General features: G+C 40.1%; 1 protein-coding gene and 1 long non-coding RNA gene across 3 annotated transcripts in view; one reads left to right on the top strand and one right to left on the bottom strand.

Annotated features, from left to right (window-relative positions):
- Positions 1–667: 667 nt before the first annotated feature.
- Positions 668–19862, top strand: part of LOC116703117 (ras-related protein Rab-26) — a 63753-nt gene continuing 44558 nt past the window's right edge. The window contains exons 1-2 of one of the 2 annotated variants that reach the window (XM_032537730.1): positions 668–1198; positions 3052–3162. In XM_032537730.1, the coding sequence (XP_032393621.1) occupies positions 1016–1198; positions 3052–3162 (294 nt within the window). In that variant the 5' untranslated portion in view covers positions 668–1015. The remainder of the gene's footprint in view (positions 1199–3051; positions 3163–19862) is intronic. The other variant, XM_032537729.1, reaches the window with a different exon arrangement.
- LOC116703118 (uncharacterized) lies at positions 9260–9814 on the bottom strand. The gene is made up of 2 exons (XR_004335344.1): positions 9653–9814; positions 9260–9355 (listed from the first exon to the last, which is right to left on the bottom strand). It is a non-coding gene; the product is annotated as an uncharacterized LOC116703118 (long non-coding RNA).

Genomic DNA, 19862 nt, shown 5'->3' with positions numbered 1-19862 from the left:
ATCCTTGCTCTGCTGTTCTACTCTCTATCGTCTGCGACTTCCTATCTTGTATCCTTATGTCGCCCTCTTGTGGTGTATTATTGAAATCACATCTCCAGCAAGTTCCACAGGTGGCTGCAAGTTGTTTATTTCTCCATAAATAATGCTCTTGCTAATAGAAACAGATAATCATTATTGCTCCGCATTCAATTACTAAGTGAATGGACGGCACCTCTTATTATATTGAAGGTATACTTTATTCTAATTAGTCCTGGCCTCCAGCTGTAGCTCATAAATGCATAATACCATCTATGAAGTGAAAGCTATTAATGAATTAAAGAAAGTAAATACTTTGTTTAATCATGAATATGTGCAAAAGTAGTTATTATATGACAATTGCCATAATAACAATAGCCTACATTAACATATTCACATAGTCACTCTAACAGAATACAATACAACAACAAAAAACTGTGTTGACTTGCTAAATCTATTATAGGCTATGCACCTTATTTTGAAGGTTAAGAACACACAGGCATAATTTCATACACCAGATGATTGCGATAAAACATTCATACCCTCATAATCATCAGTGCCAGTCCTGCAGTACAGGTCACAGTCTGCGATGATTATAGTGAGTTTTTTACGTGATGATGAAAGTCGAGGCGTCCTCTTAACAGGCGCAGTGCATAGTGCAGCGCCCCTGTGTCCTGATTGTTAAGGTGGACCTTTCTGCCAAACACATCTATTTGCTGCCGCTACAACGCGCAGTGCTGAGGCGGTTCCACAGGAAAGAGCAAGCAGTCAGCAGCAAAAAGCGGCTGAACAACAACGGAAGCGAGAGCGTTTTTTGCATTTCAGGACAATTTCGTCCTACTTTAGGGGTGTGTCAAGGAGCATGCATTCAACGCGCAGGTTTAACGAAAAAAAACATCTGCTAATTTAAGTTCTTCGCTGCAGCAACTTTTCAGTCGTCAGTCGTTGTTTTCTTTGTTTTGACTAAGGATTCATAAAGGTAGTTTTTAAATCTTGAGAAATGTCTCGCAAGAAGGCTGCCAAAGGCAAAGCCGCGACCAGCAGCCCGTCTGCGGGCAGCCCCACCGGGAAAGGGAGCGGGAAAGCTGCGAGGAACCCGGGCATTGTTCAGATGAACGGCGTGGTCCATCCCAGCAGACCCTCCATCAGCAACAGCAGCGAGTTTTATGACATCGCCTTTAAGGTATGAGGTTGATCAGTAAATACATGATAACAAACTACAACTCAAATAAAAGTGGGCTTTAGTTTCCATAATGCTCCCCAAATATATCACAGAGATTATAAAAGCGAGATACAAATTTGTACCCAGTAGGCCTACAATGTAGATCACCATACAATGTGCAAAGAGTAGCCTAACAGAGTGGACACCTTTTGTGTTTTGTTTACCTTTAGGACGAATAGGCTACATGTAGAAAAAAATCCACATAGTAAATGTATGTTTGTGGTCTATTTTATTCTTTGCCAGTATTGTTTTCCTGTTTAGCTTTTATTGCCTTTCGTTTTAAAACCACCTCTATTCACTAAACAGCAGCGAGTACCTGATACCAGCTGCGTCAATAGGCGGTCGATGTCCTGCAAAGGTGCACAACGCCTTGCAAAAGCCAACAAATAAATGGTTGTACAACTGATTGAATGCATGTTTGTCCCTGCAGCACATACCACAGGATTTGTATTTAGTCTACAGTGAGCGATTTTACCTAACCATAATGTGAGTAGAGAACTGTTTCGTCACCAGTCACAACACAAACACAGATCCACACAGATTCTACTCTCAATAGCTTCAATGGTCTATTGCCACCTACTATGTGTTTTTGAAGCAGTAGTTTGATGTGATTGCAAGATGTCTTTGTGTTACTCTTTTTGCAGAACAATTGAAGTGATTGTTCCTTTCAAGCTACTGGGAACTGTAGATATTCTTATTCCATTTTTATTTAGTTTAGGGAGCGGGGACTAGGACTACCATTTCAACAGTTGGCCTACATAACATCCTTGCAGCCAATAAATAAACAATTGTTAATACTGTTGATACTGCCACATACCCACTGCTATTGCATTTAGTTATGTGATCTGACAAGTAGCAGCAACATGTTCAGGCAGAAATCCAATAACATTCCCTTGAAATACTTTCTAGATAGCTATAATGTTTTGGTTAAATGTTGCAAGGCTAGATCAAAAATATCCTACCTGTAGCTTAATATATGTTCTTTGCAGAGATGAACCTATCCTCTTATTGATTTTATTGTGCCATGTTTTAAGCATTGCTCCCTCTGATCACAATTCTGCATTGAGACATTGATTGCATTTTATTTATAAAAGCCTAAGGGTAGGAAGAGCCAAGCAGGTACCTCCTCCTGCACAATCCTGCAAACATAAAGCTCATTTCATGGAGAAAGCATGAGAGAAAAGAAGAAAATCAGATACAGAGATAAAAAAAGTTGTAATAGGGAAACAGAAGGCAATAATATCCTTTGCTACATGTTGTATCTGACCCTGTTACATCCCTTCATTCTTCCTACTCTGTCTTTCATCTCCTCTCTGCTTCCTCTGTTCACCCAAGAGGCACTTTTGATTTCCATGGTCTAGAGCATGAACGTCCCTTAGCTTACCTGGCAACAGTAATTACATCAAATCTTTTACTTCATCACAGCTTGGAATATAAAAAAGAAGGAACAACAAACACATGCATTGATGCCACTGGTGGCCAGAATGAGCAATCACACACACACACACACACACACACACACACACACACACATTAACATACACCCTCTTCACTGGCCAGGTACCAAAATACCAGGACTACTTTAGCTGAATGATTCAAATGTCCTGTTTTATTTCTGAGGGCAAACCAGTCACTGATATAAAATTAAACATAGGAGCAAAAGCTCCCTCTTTTTGATGCTCCTACGTCTGTTTTTTATTTCTTTGCTAGTTATTTCAGTTTTGTCTGAAATTTACCTTTATCCACCAGTGGATGTTTAGTTTAGCCCTCCAGTCATTCATGTTTGAGTTTTTCCCCCTTGTGTTCTTGTGCAGGTGATGCTGGTTGGAGACTCTGGTGTGGGGAAAACATGTCTACTAGTCCGTTTTAAAGACGGAGCTTTCCTGGCTGGCAGCTTCATCTCAACTGTGGGCATTGACTTTAGGGTAAGTTTACTGTAAATCAATGAAACTACAAACAAACAAACAAAACCCAACAAATACCCCGCATAGGCTAGATGCAAACTCACTGTCAGGTTCATACCTTTTGTAAAACGGGGCCATATGTGCGTAGTAATGGATTTTTTCAAATTCAGTGTCTTTATATGCCCCAGAGCTAAGAGTATCTCCTGAGTTAGAAGTCTCACAAGATAGGATATTGATTTCTTAAATTAGTTTGACATGCTTTAGTTTTTTAGTCTCCCTGGTTGATAACAGTGTCTCTCGTGTGCCAGTTTTGTGGTCCCACATTGGTAGCCGGGAAAGAATGTGTCCATCATTTCTAATGATCACACTCAGGTGTCCCAAAGAAAGATCCAGGTAACCGGTCAAAACAACACTCTGATCCAGGGAAGCAAAAAAAGACAGTTGCTTTCCTCTGGGTGTTCAGTCACCTCATGCTTAGGGTCACGTCAGCTACAGTAACATCTCTGGATGTTTGCGAACGACTGCTTTTAATCTCTAGGCTTTTTCTGGGCAATTTCATGTAGTAGCCCATTTTTTTCTCTCAATCGTTGTCTTTTCTAACAGGTCTAATTAAGTCCACTGCCTTTACTCTGATTGGCATGTACATTGTGGTTTATGTATTTACCAACTGTCTTCTCAGATATATTGTTTAATCTAGTATGGTCTAGTTCAAGAGGCCTGCAGAAAACTATACTTTTGCATTTTATTGTGTTCGCAGTGTGTACGATTGGTGTCAAGATAATTGCTGATTTAGCACTGTGCTCCTGTAACATGGTCAGGCTCAAATGGACAGTTTGAAAATAAAAGTATCATAATTGATGCAGCAGAACCAGAGATTTATGCCATGCATTAATCTTCCTTGTCAAAAGCTGGTGCCTACATTATTCACAATATGACTTAACTGCCGAAATATTGGTCGGAGATTTTAGTGTGTTATGCTAGTAGCGGCTGCTGTAGCCTCAAACTGCTTCCACTACCATTCTTTCTGAGCTCATTGGAAAGTCTGTATGTAAGTTTAACTTGACTCCTCTACCAATCATGATAACTTATTAACTTATTTTAAAATGCTGTTTAAAAGTTAACAGCATTACATAAGTCCACCTTAGAGCCTTTAGTGTGTGTGTGTGTGTGTGTGTGTGTGTGTGTGTGTGGTGTGTGTGTGTGTGTGTGTGTGTGTGGTGTGTGTGTGTGTGTGTGTGTGTGTGTGTGTGTGTGTGTGTGTGTGTGTGTGTGTGTGTGTGTGTGTTGGTGTGTTCTGTGTGTGTCTGTGTGGTCTGTGTGTCTGTGTGTCTGGTGTCTGTCTCTGTCTGTCTCTGTCGGTCTCTGTCGTCTTTCCTGTGTCTGTCTGTGTCTGTCTGTGTCTGTGTGTGTGTGTGTGTGTGTGTGTCAACCATTGTATAGCCTTGTGAGTGGTTTGGACGAGTTTGTGGGTGGATGAGCAGTTGATTTACTTATGTAACGTCTCTTATAATGCTGTCTGTGGTTCCGATGTACATTTAGGCCTATCTCAGCAAAGCAGAGGCCTTTATCAGTTAATATTTGCCCGCTGCATTTAATGGAGGAAGGAGTACAAAACTCATAAAGTTTGGTGCTTAGTCTGCTCTTTTGTCATATTGACGTGTTATTTAATTGCAGTGTTGCACAGAGCTGGGTGACATCAATAATATTATTATGATCCCATTCTCTTCTGCATGGTTTCTTGTTGAATTCAGTTTTTCATGACTCATGAGGATCCTTCCTGAGTCAAACTGTGGAATTCATGGCATATTTGTATTATGTTTTTATTTTACATATATTCCCAATGTTCCCAAAAGTACCAAATGAACCCAAAAAGTCATCATAAGCACACTCTTAACAGAAACAAACTTAACGCACAGTTCACAAATGCATACATGTTAAGGTACCCTCTATGTGACTGCACAAATCAAATGAACAGATTGTTATGAGAAGTTAAGAGACCTGACTTAGTTGAGTAGGAAAATATGAAGGTCCTATGTGTTTGTCTTCCCATGGAGGATACACAAAGAGAGACAGGGAGACAGTGAGTGACTGTTATTTTTAGTAAAAGACAGTTTTGATCCCTTTCTGGTTGGTGGGAAAGAACGGCAATTTGCTTCGTATGGGGATTTGATCCAGTTCCCACTTCAAAGCTGCAGCAAGAGGCTATGTTTTCTTCCCCCTCTTGTTTATTGTAGTCTTATCTCATTTAAGCCTCAGCATGTTCTTAGGATTACATAGCTGCACTGGTGCCTTGTTAGGCTTAGAATACATTGAGTCAGAATATGAAATATAGTTCAACACAAACTCCTTTTGATTGTAAAATATCAATATAAGGCCCATGAATTTAAAGACAGAGTGAAAAACAAGACAATACCCAATAATTATAAGTCCTTGTAGATCTTACCTTGTTCTGTTTCTCAATCTTATTCTAATTTGTAATTACTGCTAAACACTAATAGGAAAACAAACTGATTCTATATTGCCCTGTGGCACATGACATATAAACCACATCAGCTTAATTGGATGATATTTCACCTCTATAGCTTGCTAGTAATCAAACATAGAAGCCATGCTTATACTATTATTATTATAACTTACTAGAGAAAGTGGGGTATTATCACTATAATGAACCTGAACTTCCACGTCACTGTTGCATATGAGAATGATTTATGAAAAATGATTACATATATTAAGATCCATTTTTACTAAGATGCAACTTTTTTTCATCTTTTTCTTAGAAACTGCTAAGTAGTAAAGAAATCCCCAATTTGCATAAAAGTGGTAAAAATCACCACATTCAAGTTTTTGCCAGAGAGAACCAGATAATTCAACGATGCTGCATGTCCAGGTCATCAGTTGCCATGGTAATGCAGGTGCTAACCAATCGGCAAGGTAACTGGGACTGACAAGAGAGTCTTGTGCTTGATTGTGAGGCTCATAAAGATTTTGGCCTGTGCGAGTGGTGGAGATTTTCTTTTCTTTATTTTGCTTTAATCAGGAGGTATTAAGCAGTCGGTGGAAAGCATCATGTGGGTGCTGAATGAAAAGAACCTCTGACATGATATTTATGCTCCAGCCTGCTGTTTAATGTTTAGATGAAATATGGAGTTGATACATGCATGGACACGCAAGCCAAAAAATTACTTGACCCTCCTGAGCATTGTCCTGTCCATTTCTTTATTCACTATATCACATTTAGTAATCACCTTATGTCAATTGTAAGTCCATGCCCGGTCAGACAGGCTGTATTCTCCTTTATGAACTGAATCAAGAGCAGCTCTCTAACCCAGAATTACTAATTAGAAGTCTTCTCTTGTCTTTTGTTTTAAGGACTGGCTCTGCAGGGCACAGATAAACAGATTAATTGCTCTACCACAGAAGACAGACAGCAAAGAAACAAACTGCACATTTACTCATTGACTGGTATTTCTTTATTCTTATGGCTAGTTATGAAATTTCATTTTCTACTTATTTAACATTAAATACATTAAACTTATTAAAATATGAAAAAAACAATGTAATTTAGAATTGATTTCGAAAAAAGTATAAAGCTATTAAACTAGGTGAGGTGAAATCTTTCCAATCTTAAGGATGCAGAGCTAACAAACACTAAACGGCTTAATACTAGTGATAACTTGACGTTTTTATATTAAGGCCTGAGCTTTGTGTTGATATTAGACACAGTCATTTTAGTCATTCATTGTTTTTCAATTAGTCCGACAGGAGGATGGAATCGAAAGGCAGTTGTTTTGGCTGAAAGTTGACATATTGCTTTGGTGGGTCAATAATCATTAATGCATCAAGATGCATTGCGTTATGTCAACAAATCCAATGAAAAGACTAAAACCCACAATGCATTAGTCATTCGCTCAATACTTTCCGGCTTCTCCACCCACCCTGCCGGTAGCACTCAAGCTCAAACCCATTGATTCATACAGTTTGGGACTATTTTCAGTCGCAGATTAATACACATTTGGTGGTCAAGTGAGTATTTACAGCAACATTACAGTGTGTGGGATAAAAACGTGGAATACATACAAATTACAATGCATTACCTTTCCTAGCTATACTGTATATACAAATGGTTATTGTGATTTAGGTTAATGCACTTCCATTTCTGTCAAACTCATGGACAAAGAACGACAGGCTATGGCGGGAACTGTCCATGGTGCTGAACTCATTCTCCAGACTAGGGTTCTGCCATGAACTGTGTATGAAACCTAATAACCTGAACCTTAACCCCAGGTACAACTAAATCTACATATAGCGTACAAGGCTACCGAGTCTACCAATCTATAATCAATAATTTGACATGTCAAGCAACCATCTTAATCTGATGTAATCAGGTTTTAAATCATATCAATTTTCCATGATGTAATTGCCCACGTCCATCATTTTTCAGCCACTTTCTTCCCCAGCATTCTATTTGACATTTTGTTAAAATAATGTGTGATGTGTTGTTTTGTTTGTTCATGCTGTAGCCTGAAGGCAAGCATGTTTTTTTTTAAAATTTCAATTATGTCCCACAGTTACAAAGAGTGGCAGGAATATTTATGAATTTTTCTTAGCTGTAAACATAATGATTCCCAAATGTTATTTACTGAAAAACAACATTTGCAGCTTCAGAGATAATTATTTCTCCATTACTGTGGTGAAAATGTCTTCATTTTGAAACAATGTTTGAAAAGCAATTTCTTTGAGAGACAAACAGGATGATTAGGAGGGAGCAAAAGAGAAGGAAGGAAAACATACTGGGTAGAAGCACTAATGAAAGATACTCAGAAGGGAAGCCAATTACCAATATCACTCCAACAAGCCTTTCCGATGTGGCGGGAAAAACAACCTTTTTTTTCTCTTTTCATCTTCACAATCTACCTTGCCTTATGACACCAGGGAGAACTAATCCTTCAATCTCAGTTGACATAAATGCAGTGTGGGGAAAGAGCAGCACTTCTCACCTCTCCTGAGAGACAAGGGAGCTGCTCCCAGCTGTCAGTTATGTCTTTTGCGCCCCCAGTGACAGACCTCTTTTTGCAACTACAGATTTCAGCTCTCTGCACCCTAAAAGCATGACTTGTTTGACTCTGGAAGACAAAGTTTGTATGATGCCTGTGAGAATAAATCATCAAACTTTGAGCTTTTTAGCTTGAAGGTGGTGGTTTTGAAGAAAATCTTTATCATTAAAAAGCCTCTCTTATTTATTTTTAGTCCTTGTTAGCATTGTGTTTGGTTTATTTGTGTCACACTCTGATGGTTTCTATTCTAGAGCTTCAGTGCTTGACTGTCAGAATTTACGTGATAGCCTCTGTGATTAAGATGCATAACCACCCTTGACCTCAGTGATCATCCTTTTCCTGCTCCTGCTTGAACAAAATGTGCAATATGCCAAGTCATCTTGGCATGAGATGTGCACCACTACATTTAAATGTGCCCAATGATTTAGTCAAAGCTCATTTTTTACCCTGAGGATGAACAAATATTATATTCTGGGGATGAAGTCAGTTATCACAGATCACTCTCTGCAGCCCAGGACACATAAGACAACACAACACTGCCTCCTTCTCCAATGATTTATTTCGAACACTGTTTCTAGGAGTGGTCCATAAAATATATCCCCGACAGGTTTAAGAGACATTGATCACACCTGACAGACTAATTCATATCTCACCCTATTTATTTGTATTGTACATAAGACATCTTAATGATTTTCCCTTGCAGCACAACATCATCTACAGTGGATGGGCTTGAGTTCACTGAGTAATGGGTGGTAGAAACAAAATCTGAGAGCAACTGTGCTTTACATATCACATTCAAGCTGGGGTAAGGATTGATGTTTTTAGCCATGTTAAAAGCCATCACTCGAGGTATGTCATTGTTAGTCAGTACAGCACTTTGGTCCAGACTCAAATATCTCAACAACTACTTTATCGATGGCCATCACATTTTCTGCAGATATTCATTGTACCCAGAAGATGAATCCTTACTACTTTGGTGATCTTCTAGCACCACTATTATGTTGGCATTTGTGGTCTGCCTTTATTTCTTATCCTTCTCATTAATCAACAAGATACAGTACATGTTAAGGAAAAACTCAGGAGCAGCACAACTCATTTCACATACATGAAGAAGTCTTGGGAGACCTTGACGACTTACACAGAAGCATTTAATGAACCCTCTATTGAGGAGACGATTAAGCAGGCAGTACAGTTAAAACATGATGTGTTATTGTGCAGTGCCATCCCAACTCTATGAAGTTCCTGTCTTCCAAGGTGTATTTAAACTCATGCTGGAGACGTTACGTTTAGATGAACCTTAGAAAAAGATATTGCAGGCGCCGTTAACACAGATACTAAAGCCTAGTTCAGCCTATCTCTCTCTCTGGAAAGTATGCTTAAGTGTGTCTGGCCCACCGACCTCCAAAAGGAGACAGTCCTGAGACAAAACATTCTCTTATGTAGCTGCCTACGTAGACTCATTGAATCTGTAGATAGACAAACAGTTACACATTAAGAGGTTTAGTTGTTAGAGACTAGCCAAATATTCTGGTCCCCTGACCTGTGACCTATGAATGATCTAATGTTGTCTAAGCTTTCCCTTTTCATCATACCCCAACATGGTGTTTCTGGAAATTTGACCACAATACACATTAACACTTGCCATCAGTATCTTTGTCTGCTTTCCCAGAGAGGCCACTCCTCATGTTCCAGGATTCCGCTCATGAGGCTCCTTCTGACCTCTGTGTGTCACAAGTTGGACCAGAAGTTTCTCACCTCAGAGATAAAGTATATAAAATCAAGTTTCCCTTTTTAAGCACAGCAGGAGAGTTTCACACAAAACAAGACAGCAACCGTTGATTCAGATTTCACTTTCCTCTGATGTTATTTTTGGGTGTAATTAGTATGTATGTGGGGGTTGGGGCTATGAATCAGGCAATTGCAAGATCTTCACTCAATTTCAGTTGTCTGATTTTCAGATAACTTGAAGTGGAGATGCATTTTAGCAATGTGCTCCTGCAGGACATTACAGCCTGAAAGAGGCACTAGGAATAGATGGTAAAATCTTCGACCGTCAGCCTCGGTACCCTGGGCAAGAAAGCAGGCTCACCCTCGTCCTAATTAACATGGATCAAAGAGAGCACTTCCTCTGAATTAACTTTTTTGTATTGTTGTACATTAAGGATGCAGCACCTACAGAAGCATTGTAGTTCCATATGTATCGAATGATCTTCATTTTCTTTGGTGAATTGACCAGGGCAGTTTGTTGCACCAATCATCACCAATGATGATAATTTATCTATTTATTAATTATATACTCTTATTATGCAGGCCATGTTCAAGATTGTCTTCAGGTGTTCAGATTATTCTGGCATATATCGGGCTATAATGGTGAACCCAATCACCTTAATGGAAGATGTATACATATGTATATGGATATTTACATGAGATTTTAATTTAGCTGTGAGTTTGCTTAGATACATTACCACAGTGGGGCTAGGACAGAAAGACACATATTCTCCCTCATCTAATGACACTTTGGAGTGACTTTAAACTCTCCACTCTCTCCATGTAAATTAAGATATGCAGTTGATGTTAGACTCCAATGATTCAACATATAGATTTTAGCTCATCACAGATGTACTGGGACAAGTATGACATTGGTGACAGACTGTTCTAACTTTAGAAAATACAGTGTTATAATACAGACTTGACGACACTACACACTACTAAAGTACTGTTTTTATGCCTCTGGAAGCATTATGTTTTGGGTTGACCATTTGTCCTGTTTGTCCCATTGTTGTGAACGCAATATCTCAGGAAGAAAAGTTGCAGATACCATCATATGTATCTGTCTGTGATTCACATTTTAGAGAGCAAGGACTGAAAAGAGAATATGAAACAGCAGGGAGAGAGGCAGCTTTGGCTTGTGAGAGGATGATAAGAGACCTATCATGAAAATCAATCTCTGACTTGTTGATTGAATCTTCTTCCTCTGAAAGCTTCCGCTCCTCTATCTCTTTGTGCATGTCACTGACAGCCCATCGCCTAACACATGGCTGTCTTACGTAATGCATCTGTCTTTCACTTGTTTTAATCTTCTATGCATTCGTTTTATATAGTTTTTGTGTGATTATTATTTTTTAATTTTTTTACATATTTAAGAAATAAACAGTGACAATTACAAACAATACAATGAAATGAGAACTTGTCCCAGGGCCAACAAAAATTTATATATAACAACATTTTTACAAATAACAATTAAACAGAGAAAAAACGGGAGGGAGGAAGACAAAACAACACACTCAGAAACAGACACACACACACAGACAGGCAGAAGACAATAGACCAAACACCTGCGCAAGTTAGAGGTTAGAGCACAAGGCTACAGCCCGGATCTCAGAGTCAGCAATGCACCGCCATGTGTCCAGAGTCTTCTCTGGGGCACCATTTACCCGCGCCATGGATGGTTCCAAATCCACCCCATCCAGGTAGAAAGGGTCCACGTGTGGATAGATGGGTCATGTGATCGATTTTGACCAGTTTTAAAGCCTGATAGTCCTCGCATAGTGATAGAAGGTGAGGGAGAGACTGAGATGGGTTTTCTAAAAAGACCAAAACATTATCCGCAAATAATGAGACGTGATGCTGTGAATTGCAAATGTGTATTGGTGACACCATAATCGATTGCCAAATGGCTTGAGCCAGCAGCTCTAGAGAGAGGACAAATAAAGCGGGACTCAAGGGACAGCCTTGAAGGGAGGAAACTGAAAATAAAGAGGTGGAGGTGCGTCCGGTTAAGACTCGGGCTGAAGGATTAGAATACAAAGCTTTAATCATGCCAATGAATGTTTTACCAAAGCCCATCACCTCTAAGACCATAAAAATGGCCACTCAGGTTTGTCAAAGGCTTTCATTGCGTCAAGAGAGAGAAGTGACATTGGTGTTTTACTGTCCTCTGCTGCATCAACAATATGGATAAGGCGTCTAACATTGTCTGCTGCTAGTCTCGTTTTAATGAATTCTGTTTGGTCAAGGTTCAATAATTTTGACATATGGGACTCCAAACGGCAGGCTAGGAGCTTTGCAAAGGTTTTTATGTCAGTGTTAAGCAGGCTCAGAGGCTTTTAAATAAAAAAACACTCCTAGGATCCTTATCCTTTTTCAGGAGTAAGGAAATTGAGGCTGTGTTAACAACCCTTGAGAATTCGCCCTTTTCAATAGCGAAGTTAATGTCAAGAAGGATGGGCCCAACTGTCTTTCTTGACTAATGATCGTTCTAAAGCTATCCTGTCTGTAAAGTTTGTTTGTAACAGTGAGTGATGTCTGATGAACTCAGCTTCAAGGTTTTGCACGTCCAGTGACGTAGCTTTGCGCACATTAGAGCAGAAAAGTATGGTATGGCTCCTAATAAAGCCTTTTATTGCAGGGTCTGCAATAGGGTCTTCTACAGAGCCAACATTAATTTCTGCAAATATCTGGAATTCTGCTATAAACTGAGTGCTATAGGATTCATGTTTCAGTAAAGAAGTATTAAAGCGCCATCTAACCATACGTTGAGACAATTGGCCAGTGTTGGTGGCGCAAAGGATCCCTTTATGGTAAGATAATGCCATTGGAAGTAACACCGCTTTATTGATAGAATAAAATAATTGAGGGGATGCAAAAAGAAAATCTATCCTGGAAAAGGATTTATGGCTACCTGAGAAAAAGAAATAGTCCCTACAGGTAGGACTAACTGTAATATTTTTGTAAGCCCCATGCTTCTAGACAATAACTTCAGAGAATTTGTGACTTGAGCCTGGTCACTAGTGACCTTCGCATTCGACCGATCAATATTTAGGTCCCACACAGCATTGAAATCTGCACCAACAATAAAAGAACAGTCCGTTATCTCCAGCATTTGATTGGTGAGCGTATCATAGAAACTGCCATCCAAAACATTAGGTGTGTAAGGAGATTCCGTTTGACAACAATGGCCATGCCTTTTGTTTTTAAGCTTGCTGATGAGGATGCAATTCTATGATAGAATCTATTGGCTAAATGGCCAATAGATTTACTGCGTCCACCTGCAGTAAATCAGTCTCCTGTAATAATGCAATGTCAACATTTCTCTTTTTTTACTAAGCCCAGAGTGCTGGCTCATTTAGGAGAGCATTCAGTCCACCACAATTCCAAACTAAATATAAAAGATCACCCATTATCAAAAAAGCTGCGTTCTAAGTGAAAGTACATGTGGATATTGCGACTGCTGTTAAATCCTAACAATAATGCATGCAAAGCTAAGTCCGTCAACAAAACATGGAAAACACAACAGACGAGACATTGATATAGAAGGAAGAGAAGGGGGGGAAACATAGCCAGAGAGTCTAACATTCAAATTTGTTCTATGATCAAGATTGGATAAGGGGCAGCAAAAATGGAACACAAGCCCACAGTTCCACACTAAATTAACATCAGAATAAACCCATTTTCCGTCAACAGAAACAAGAAACAAACAAAAAAACACCTTGTAAAGGAAACTCTAGCCTAGCAGTGTCCCAGCTAACCTATGGAGGGTAGACTATATAAAGCTAGGTTGACATAGCATTCAGAAACGCCGTCTCTGTAATCATATAAAACAACAGTGTGACAAAACTCTGGACGCATTAAGAGAACAAGACAAACCAATGATCCATCTTCATCAGGCAGTTGTTTTAGTCCAGATCCTCCTCCACGGCGCCCTTCGTGACAGAATCCAAAGCGTTGTCGCTCCCCGCTGCAACAGCAGGAGGAGGACGGGGCGCAGCCAGGTTCACATAGTCCTCAGCATCCCCAGCGGAGGTGAATGCTCTGTAATGGGCACTGTCTCTGATCTTCAGTGTTGCCAGATAAAGCAGGAAAAAAAAACAGACCCTTGACTTGTGCTGAATCCATGGTTCGCTTGACCGTATGTTGCTATAATCCCGGGGGAAGCGATTTTTTTACCGCCTTGAAAGACGAGCGGAGATTTCCGCACAACCTGTAGGTTCGCCTTAGGCAGTGAGCGGGAAAGACACTGGATTAGCACCTTCTAACCCCTCTTTCAGCCCGACGATGCGGATGTTGCATCTCCGGTTTCTGTCCTCCATGTCTGCTAGCTTCACCTCCAGCTCCCGGCAAGTGTGGCCGTGGCTGTTAAGAATACTTGCATTGCTTTCCACTGTGGTATTTAAGTTATTTACATCCGATCTGATTGAGCCAAGGCTTAGCTTATTGTTGTTGTCGAGGGCCATCTGTTGAATCTGAGAAAAGCGTGGTTTGAGGTAGCTTTTCTGTTTCTCCAGCAATGCCTCTGCAATGGCGTCTGGATCGCTGCGTTGGGATTTGTTCTTAGTTGACATTCTGCTTCAAGTAACTCTAACAAGCTCAAAGTGGTAAAATATTGAAGTAGGAACCATATAAAACAACTATTTGACAAATTTGGGCCAGGAGCTACACCTTAAGCCGCCATCTCTGTCCAGCCGATCATGTGACTTCCGTTTTATATAGTTATAGTTGGTACTGAGTGCAATGCCTGACTGATTCATCTATTATCCACTTTCTCCCGCCTGCCAGTCTGCCTTCTCTGAGTGGGTGCAATTAAAGTGCCAAGCTTCATCATGCCATCAAGTGGCAGTAATGTTGTTGTTTTTTTGCTTGAAAAATGAATTGTAAGTATAAGCTATGAGCCAGAGGCATTTATGGACCCATAAAAACACTATACATATGTGTACTTTATATGTGACCTTAGTCTGGATCAACTGCAGTTAGGCAGCTACAATGTGTCATCATTGTCTTACTCCATTCTCTTTGGAAAACAACAACATTCTTTGAGCTAGCAAGCTACACACTGCAAATGGAAAGTTTTGAAGAACATTTGGATCGCAAAAGTCAGCCGTGCTTGGTTCTTTTGGGGAATAAATAAGTAAATCACTTTAAAAAAAAGTGTGTGTGTGTGTGTGTGTGTGTGTGTGTGTGTATAATTGCATGGGGGTTTACTACTGCCTTGGGAGATGTTTGTTATTAATAAAAAGCAGCTTTGCCACCTGCTGCCCTAATGTCACTGGAACTTAGAGAGGTGAGCCTTGGGGTGCACCATGAATATTTTACGGTGGCATGAAAGAGGTGGGAAGTGACTGGTTGGATTATGGGAGCATCGCTGGACGAAGCTAATGAAAGATAGAGCAAGGATAGATGGATGTTGTTCAACAGAGTTAAGAATAAGGAGATGAGAAGGCTAACAGGGTATATGAAGTAAATAAAGATTTCGACAATTCAGTAGTTTATACGGTCTGTGCATTCAGTGGCTTTTGTGTGCCATCTGAGGACAATATTTGATTTGGATTTGAAAGTGTTCTGCTCCTTGGAGAATAAATCTGGAAAGTTAGCCAGGTAAACAAAAACAATTCTACAATGTACACGCTATGAAAATATAATCCAGGTCTACCTGGATTGTATTTTTGTGTGCATATTAATCAATCAATTTGATGCCAGATGTCTTTGCAATTTAAAAAAAATCTAGAAGCAATTTTTGCCAGTCCCAAGTTTTTGTTTGGTTTAAGCCCTCTTCGGCAGCCTTCCGGCTCTACCAGTGCTGTGGTCTCACAGAAATGAATGACGAAGTCTGTGTGTTTGCAGTTGTCGTTGTGTGCTCTTTTAGTTTGTCTATTTATTTTTTTTAAACTTCACCAGGTCACCCAAGTGAGAAATTCAGTAACAAAAAGGTTCTGGCTGTTACAGTTATCCCAACTTAGCAGACTTCACTTCACCATTTGCGTGTAAACCCGTTGCCTTAAATTGTTTTTACACAAGGTAAAACACAGAGCATTAAGTCAAAGCAGTAGACAAACCAAGTTTTCATTAGTAGTCAATACTAAAAATCATTATTAAAGGTGTTCTAAGCGATGTCATGCGTGTTTTAGGCTACAAAATTTGTTCACATACAGCAAACATCTGCGAGACCACCTTTAAACATAATATATTTTCATCTGTTTCCTGTTTTATTATGATATTCTTGTTTTCTGTGCCGTCTTGTTAAGTTTGAATTCCTGCCTTAGTTTTCCCGCCCTTGTGATTGTCTGATGTTTTCCACCTGTTTCCCAGCCATTGTGTCACCTGCCTCTTGTTACCTCGTTACCCTTTGAATTTAGTCTTGGGGCGTTTCTCAATACCAAGTAAGCAAAGAACGGACTTGTGTTCTTGGGGAGACGTACTTGCTAGCTGTACCTGGAAGACTGAACTCGCAAGTTCAGAAGAACACAAAACGCTGTTGACAGGTTTGAGACGAAGCGTTCTTCCTGTATTGCGCAACACCCCAGCAAAGAGGGCGCTTGCCACTTTATAGTTAGCTTTGATGTGGGTATTCATAATAAAGCAAGGACGGTCACCCTCACACCGCTGTTGTTTTGTGTTTAGTCTTCCAGGTTTTCAATTAAAGTGCTATAAGTATCACGGGCCAATAACTATATAATACCGACACAACGGCGGGGAAAAAATCCTTGTAACTTTGTTCGGGATTCAATTTAATTGAAAGCAGAAAGAAACGTTAAAATAGGCATTAAATATAGATGGACTGGGTAAAGTTAGTCACTGCCATCTGTATACGTTACCGAGAGGCAGAAGAGGATCCTGCGAGGGAGGAGAGCCCGGATGAGGAGGACAGATATAATATGACAGCGGAAAAAATTGTTTAAAATATCTTACAATTGTGGACCTGGCTTGCTGCAGTGGTCTGTCTAAATGTGGGGCAGAGGGGTCTGTCTAGACGTGGGGCCAGAGGGGTCTGTGAGCTGACTGACTGACCGGCTCGCGAGAGTCATTCCGGCTGGCGAGCTTGCTACGCCCGCCGGGGTTTGCGGAGCTTTCAAACTCCGAAGGCTTTTTTAATTCACCATCAATTTTCGTTGAACTGCCTATATTCAAAATCTACACCGCTGATTTCTCGCCTTAAAACATCTTAAAAAAGAATATTGATTAATAATAGACGTAAATTGTGAAAATATGTGTACGGAAAACATAAGCGCTTTACACCGAATTGAATGCTGGGATACCTGCCCGGCCAAGTTCACACAAGTCACCACGATGTATCCTCGGTAAAATGGCGTGTTGAGATCACATCCGGGTTTAACTGTTCTTGGGAAATGCAACTGTGTATTGGGTAGTACTTGGCCACCAACATGACGTTTCACAAGGACACAAGGACACAAGTCCATAGAAGAACACATATTGAGAAACGCCCTTGGTGTTCCCCTTGTCCTTTGTCAGATTGTTGTAGAGTTCTTTTGTGTTAGGGCTCCCTTCTTTTCTTTGCTGCCATGTTTCCCTTGTCTCTGGATTTTCTTACCTGCTGCTTACTTGTTTTGTGAAACTCTTTTTGTTTGCATTCAATTTGTATTTTTTCTAACTGCTGCATTCTCCTCGCCTTCCTGCACTGGCATCCTAACCTCCTTGAACCTGACAAATCCATTAATTCCCCACACCAACCGTAACAGTTTTCCTTTATGTGTGTTATATTAAGATCAATGTATTCAATACATTTGCTCAAATTAAACAGACTATATATACACCGAACACATTGGGTTGTAATGTATAACGTGGAGACGTTTCTCTAAGGAATCGTAGTTAATGGTTTCCAAACTGTGTTTAAACGATTGAACCCTTTCTCACTGCCCAGACCCCATCAGTGCCCCCCTAATGAAATTTACTTTTAAAGTGTTTTGGGGAAACAGACTTTGCTTTTTCATTATTATTATTCTTAGCCCTGTAGCCTCACAGAATTCTGGGAATTCAATCAACATTAAATTATACTGGTATGATAATATCATATAGCCTCTATTTTAAAATCCATTGAGGAACAGGAGCACTGTTTTAGTGTGCAAACATGTTTTAATCCAAATAAATAAAAGTTCAATACAACTAAAAACATGACATTAATATGTATTATATTAAATGTAACTGTATGAATTTATTTAGATGTTTTCCCGTCTTTCCAACAAATTGAACATACAAGACGTTATCACAAGTTGAAATCATTGCTACCTCATGAGCTAAAGTCAGCAAATATAGCCTGACAATAAATGACTCCCATAGCATCTATAGGTTGCATTATGTGTGGGTCTTGTATAATGTGATTTATTGGGCTGTCTTGTTTTCCAGGAGAATACCCCAGGCATCTTAATTGAAAGTATTTGTAAAAGAGGGTCTTGTGGTTTGAAAGTGCTGACAAAGCTGTGAGGAGAGGAGAGGAGAAAAGAAAAGAGAGGTCTCAAAGTCCCTTTATTAGACCAATTTCAGAACGTAGACAGTGACACTGTATACAATGGACAGAAAAACAACCTAAACAAAAAAGAGAAAAACAAATACCATGCACCATGAGGTTCCGTCTCACCCCCCAACCCCCCCCCCCCAAATGCAGCTTCTCCAGCTGCATTAGACCCGGCTACCAAGCTCGCCATCAGCCAACCCGGGCTGCAAGCCATCGCAGATGGGGTTTTACGTGTCCCACACCTTCACACTCAAAACATTTCAACTCTCCAGAGCTTACTTGACTAAGTCCAGAGCCATGTTTCACTTACAATGACACCTCCATTGTCTCTAAGGGCAAGTTCGGGAACACGAACACCTGCCACCTCAAAGACTGTACATGCCACGGTTTGGGATCTTTATATCCTAAAGTCCCCGTTTTAAACCCACTGGCAAACTGTCAGAACCTCTGAATCTCCTTCTCCAACACCCCGTTGGATATAAACGGTGCAACAATGGATACAGTGATTTGCATTGAGGGAAGTGATAACGGGGAAACCTGTTATTAGTTCATCCTGTTATCAGTTATTAGTTCAACTTGCACAAAACTGTTTCAGCTGTTCATCAGCTGATGAACAAGCTGCTCATCCTTCATAAACACCACCACTGCTTTGTTAATTATGAATGTAAAAGATAGATCGTCATAGCCTACCTCTTCACCAACCGCTAACAGAACTTCCTTCACCGCAACCTTACTCTCTGGGGGGACTAACCTCACATCCTGCTGAAGAGTCGGAGGTGGCATCCCAGAGGAGGACATTCCTCCTGAAAAAGACACTTGACCTAGAAACCCGATTCCTTAGCAGACACTCCACAAAAAAAGTTTAAGAAACTTAACTGATCATCCACAAAACGACGGATCGAAGAGTCGGAAAATCCAAAAAACGGGGACAATAACAGTTTGAAAACTCTGCGCCCACTTGCACCTCCGCCACCACCACTCACGCTCACACTCACCAGAAACGGAGAGGAGAGGAGAAGAAGAGATTTAGACAAACTACCAATATAGAAAAGGAAATGTCTGTAATCAGCCTTTCGAATTAGATTTCGATTCTCACACTGTGGCATAAGCTTCAGGAATGCAGGCTGTAAGCTACTGTGACTAACTATTGCCTCTCTGGTAAGTACGGTATTTGAGAGGATCTTTTGGCCTTATTCCATTTCCTTGCAGAGCACAAAGGAATATTGCACACTGTTAGGCTCCAAATAATAATTTTAACAATAATTAATTAATTTCCTGACATAAAAATATATGTCAACTTGATGGTGAGTAGAAGGCTAATTAAGATCTGAATCCGGGCGGAAGATTGCTGCTACAAAAGATAGTGTGTAAGAAAAAAGAAGATACAGAGGATTAGTCATGCTTTTTAACTGGTGTGAATAAGG

The sequence above is a fragment of the Etheostoma spectabile genome, chromosome 15, assembly GCF_008692095.1.
Source record: "Etheostoma spectabile isolate EspeVRDwgs_2016 chromosome 15, UIUC_Espe_1.0, whole genome shotgun sequence".
In the NCBI taxonomy this organism is placed as follows: domain Eukaryota; kingdom Metazoa; phylum Chordata; class Actinopteri; order Perciformes; family Percidae; genus Etheostoma; species Etheostoma spectabile.
Note: the sequence above shows the minus strand (reverse complement) of the source record. Positions and strands in the feature narration are given on the sequence as shown.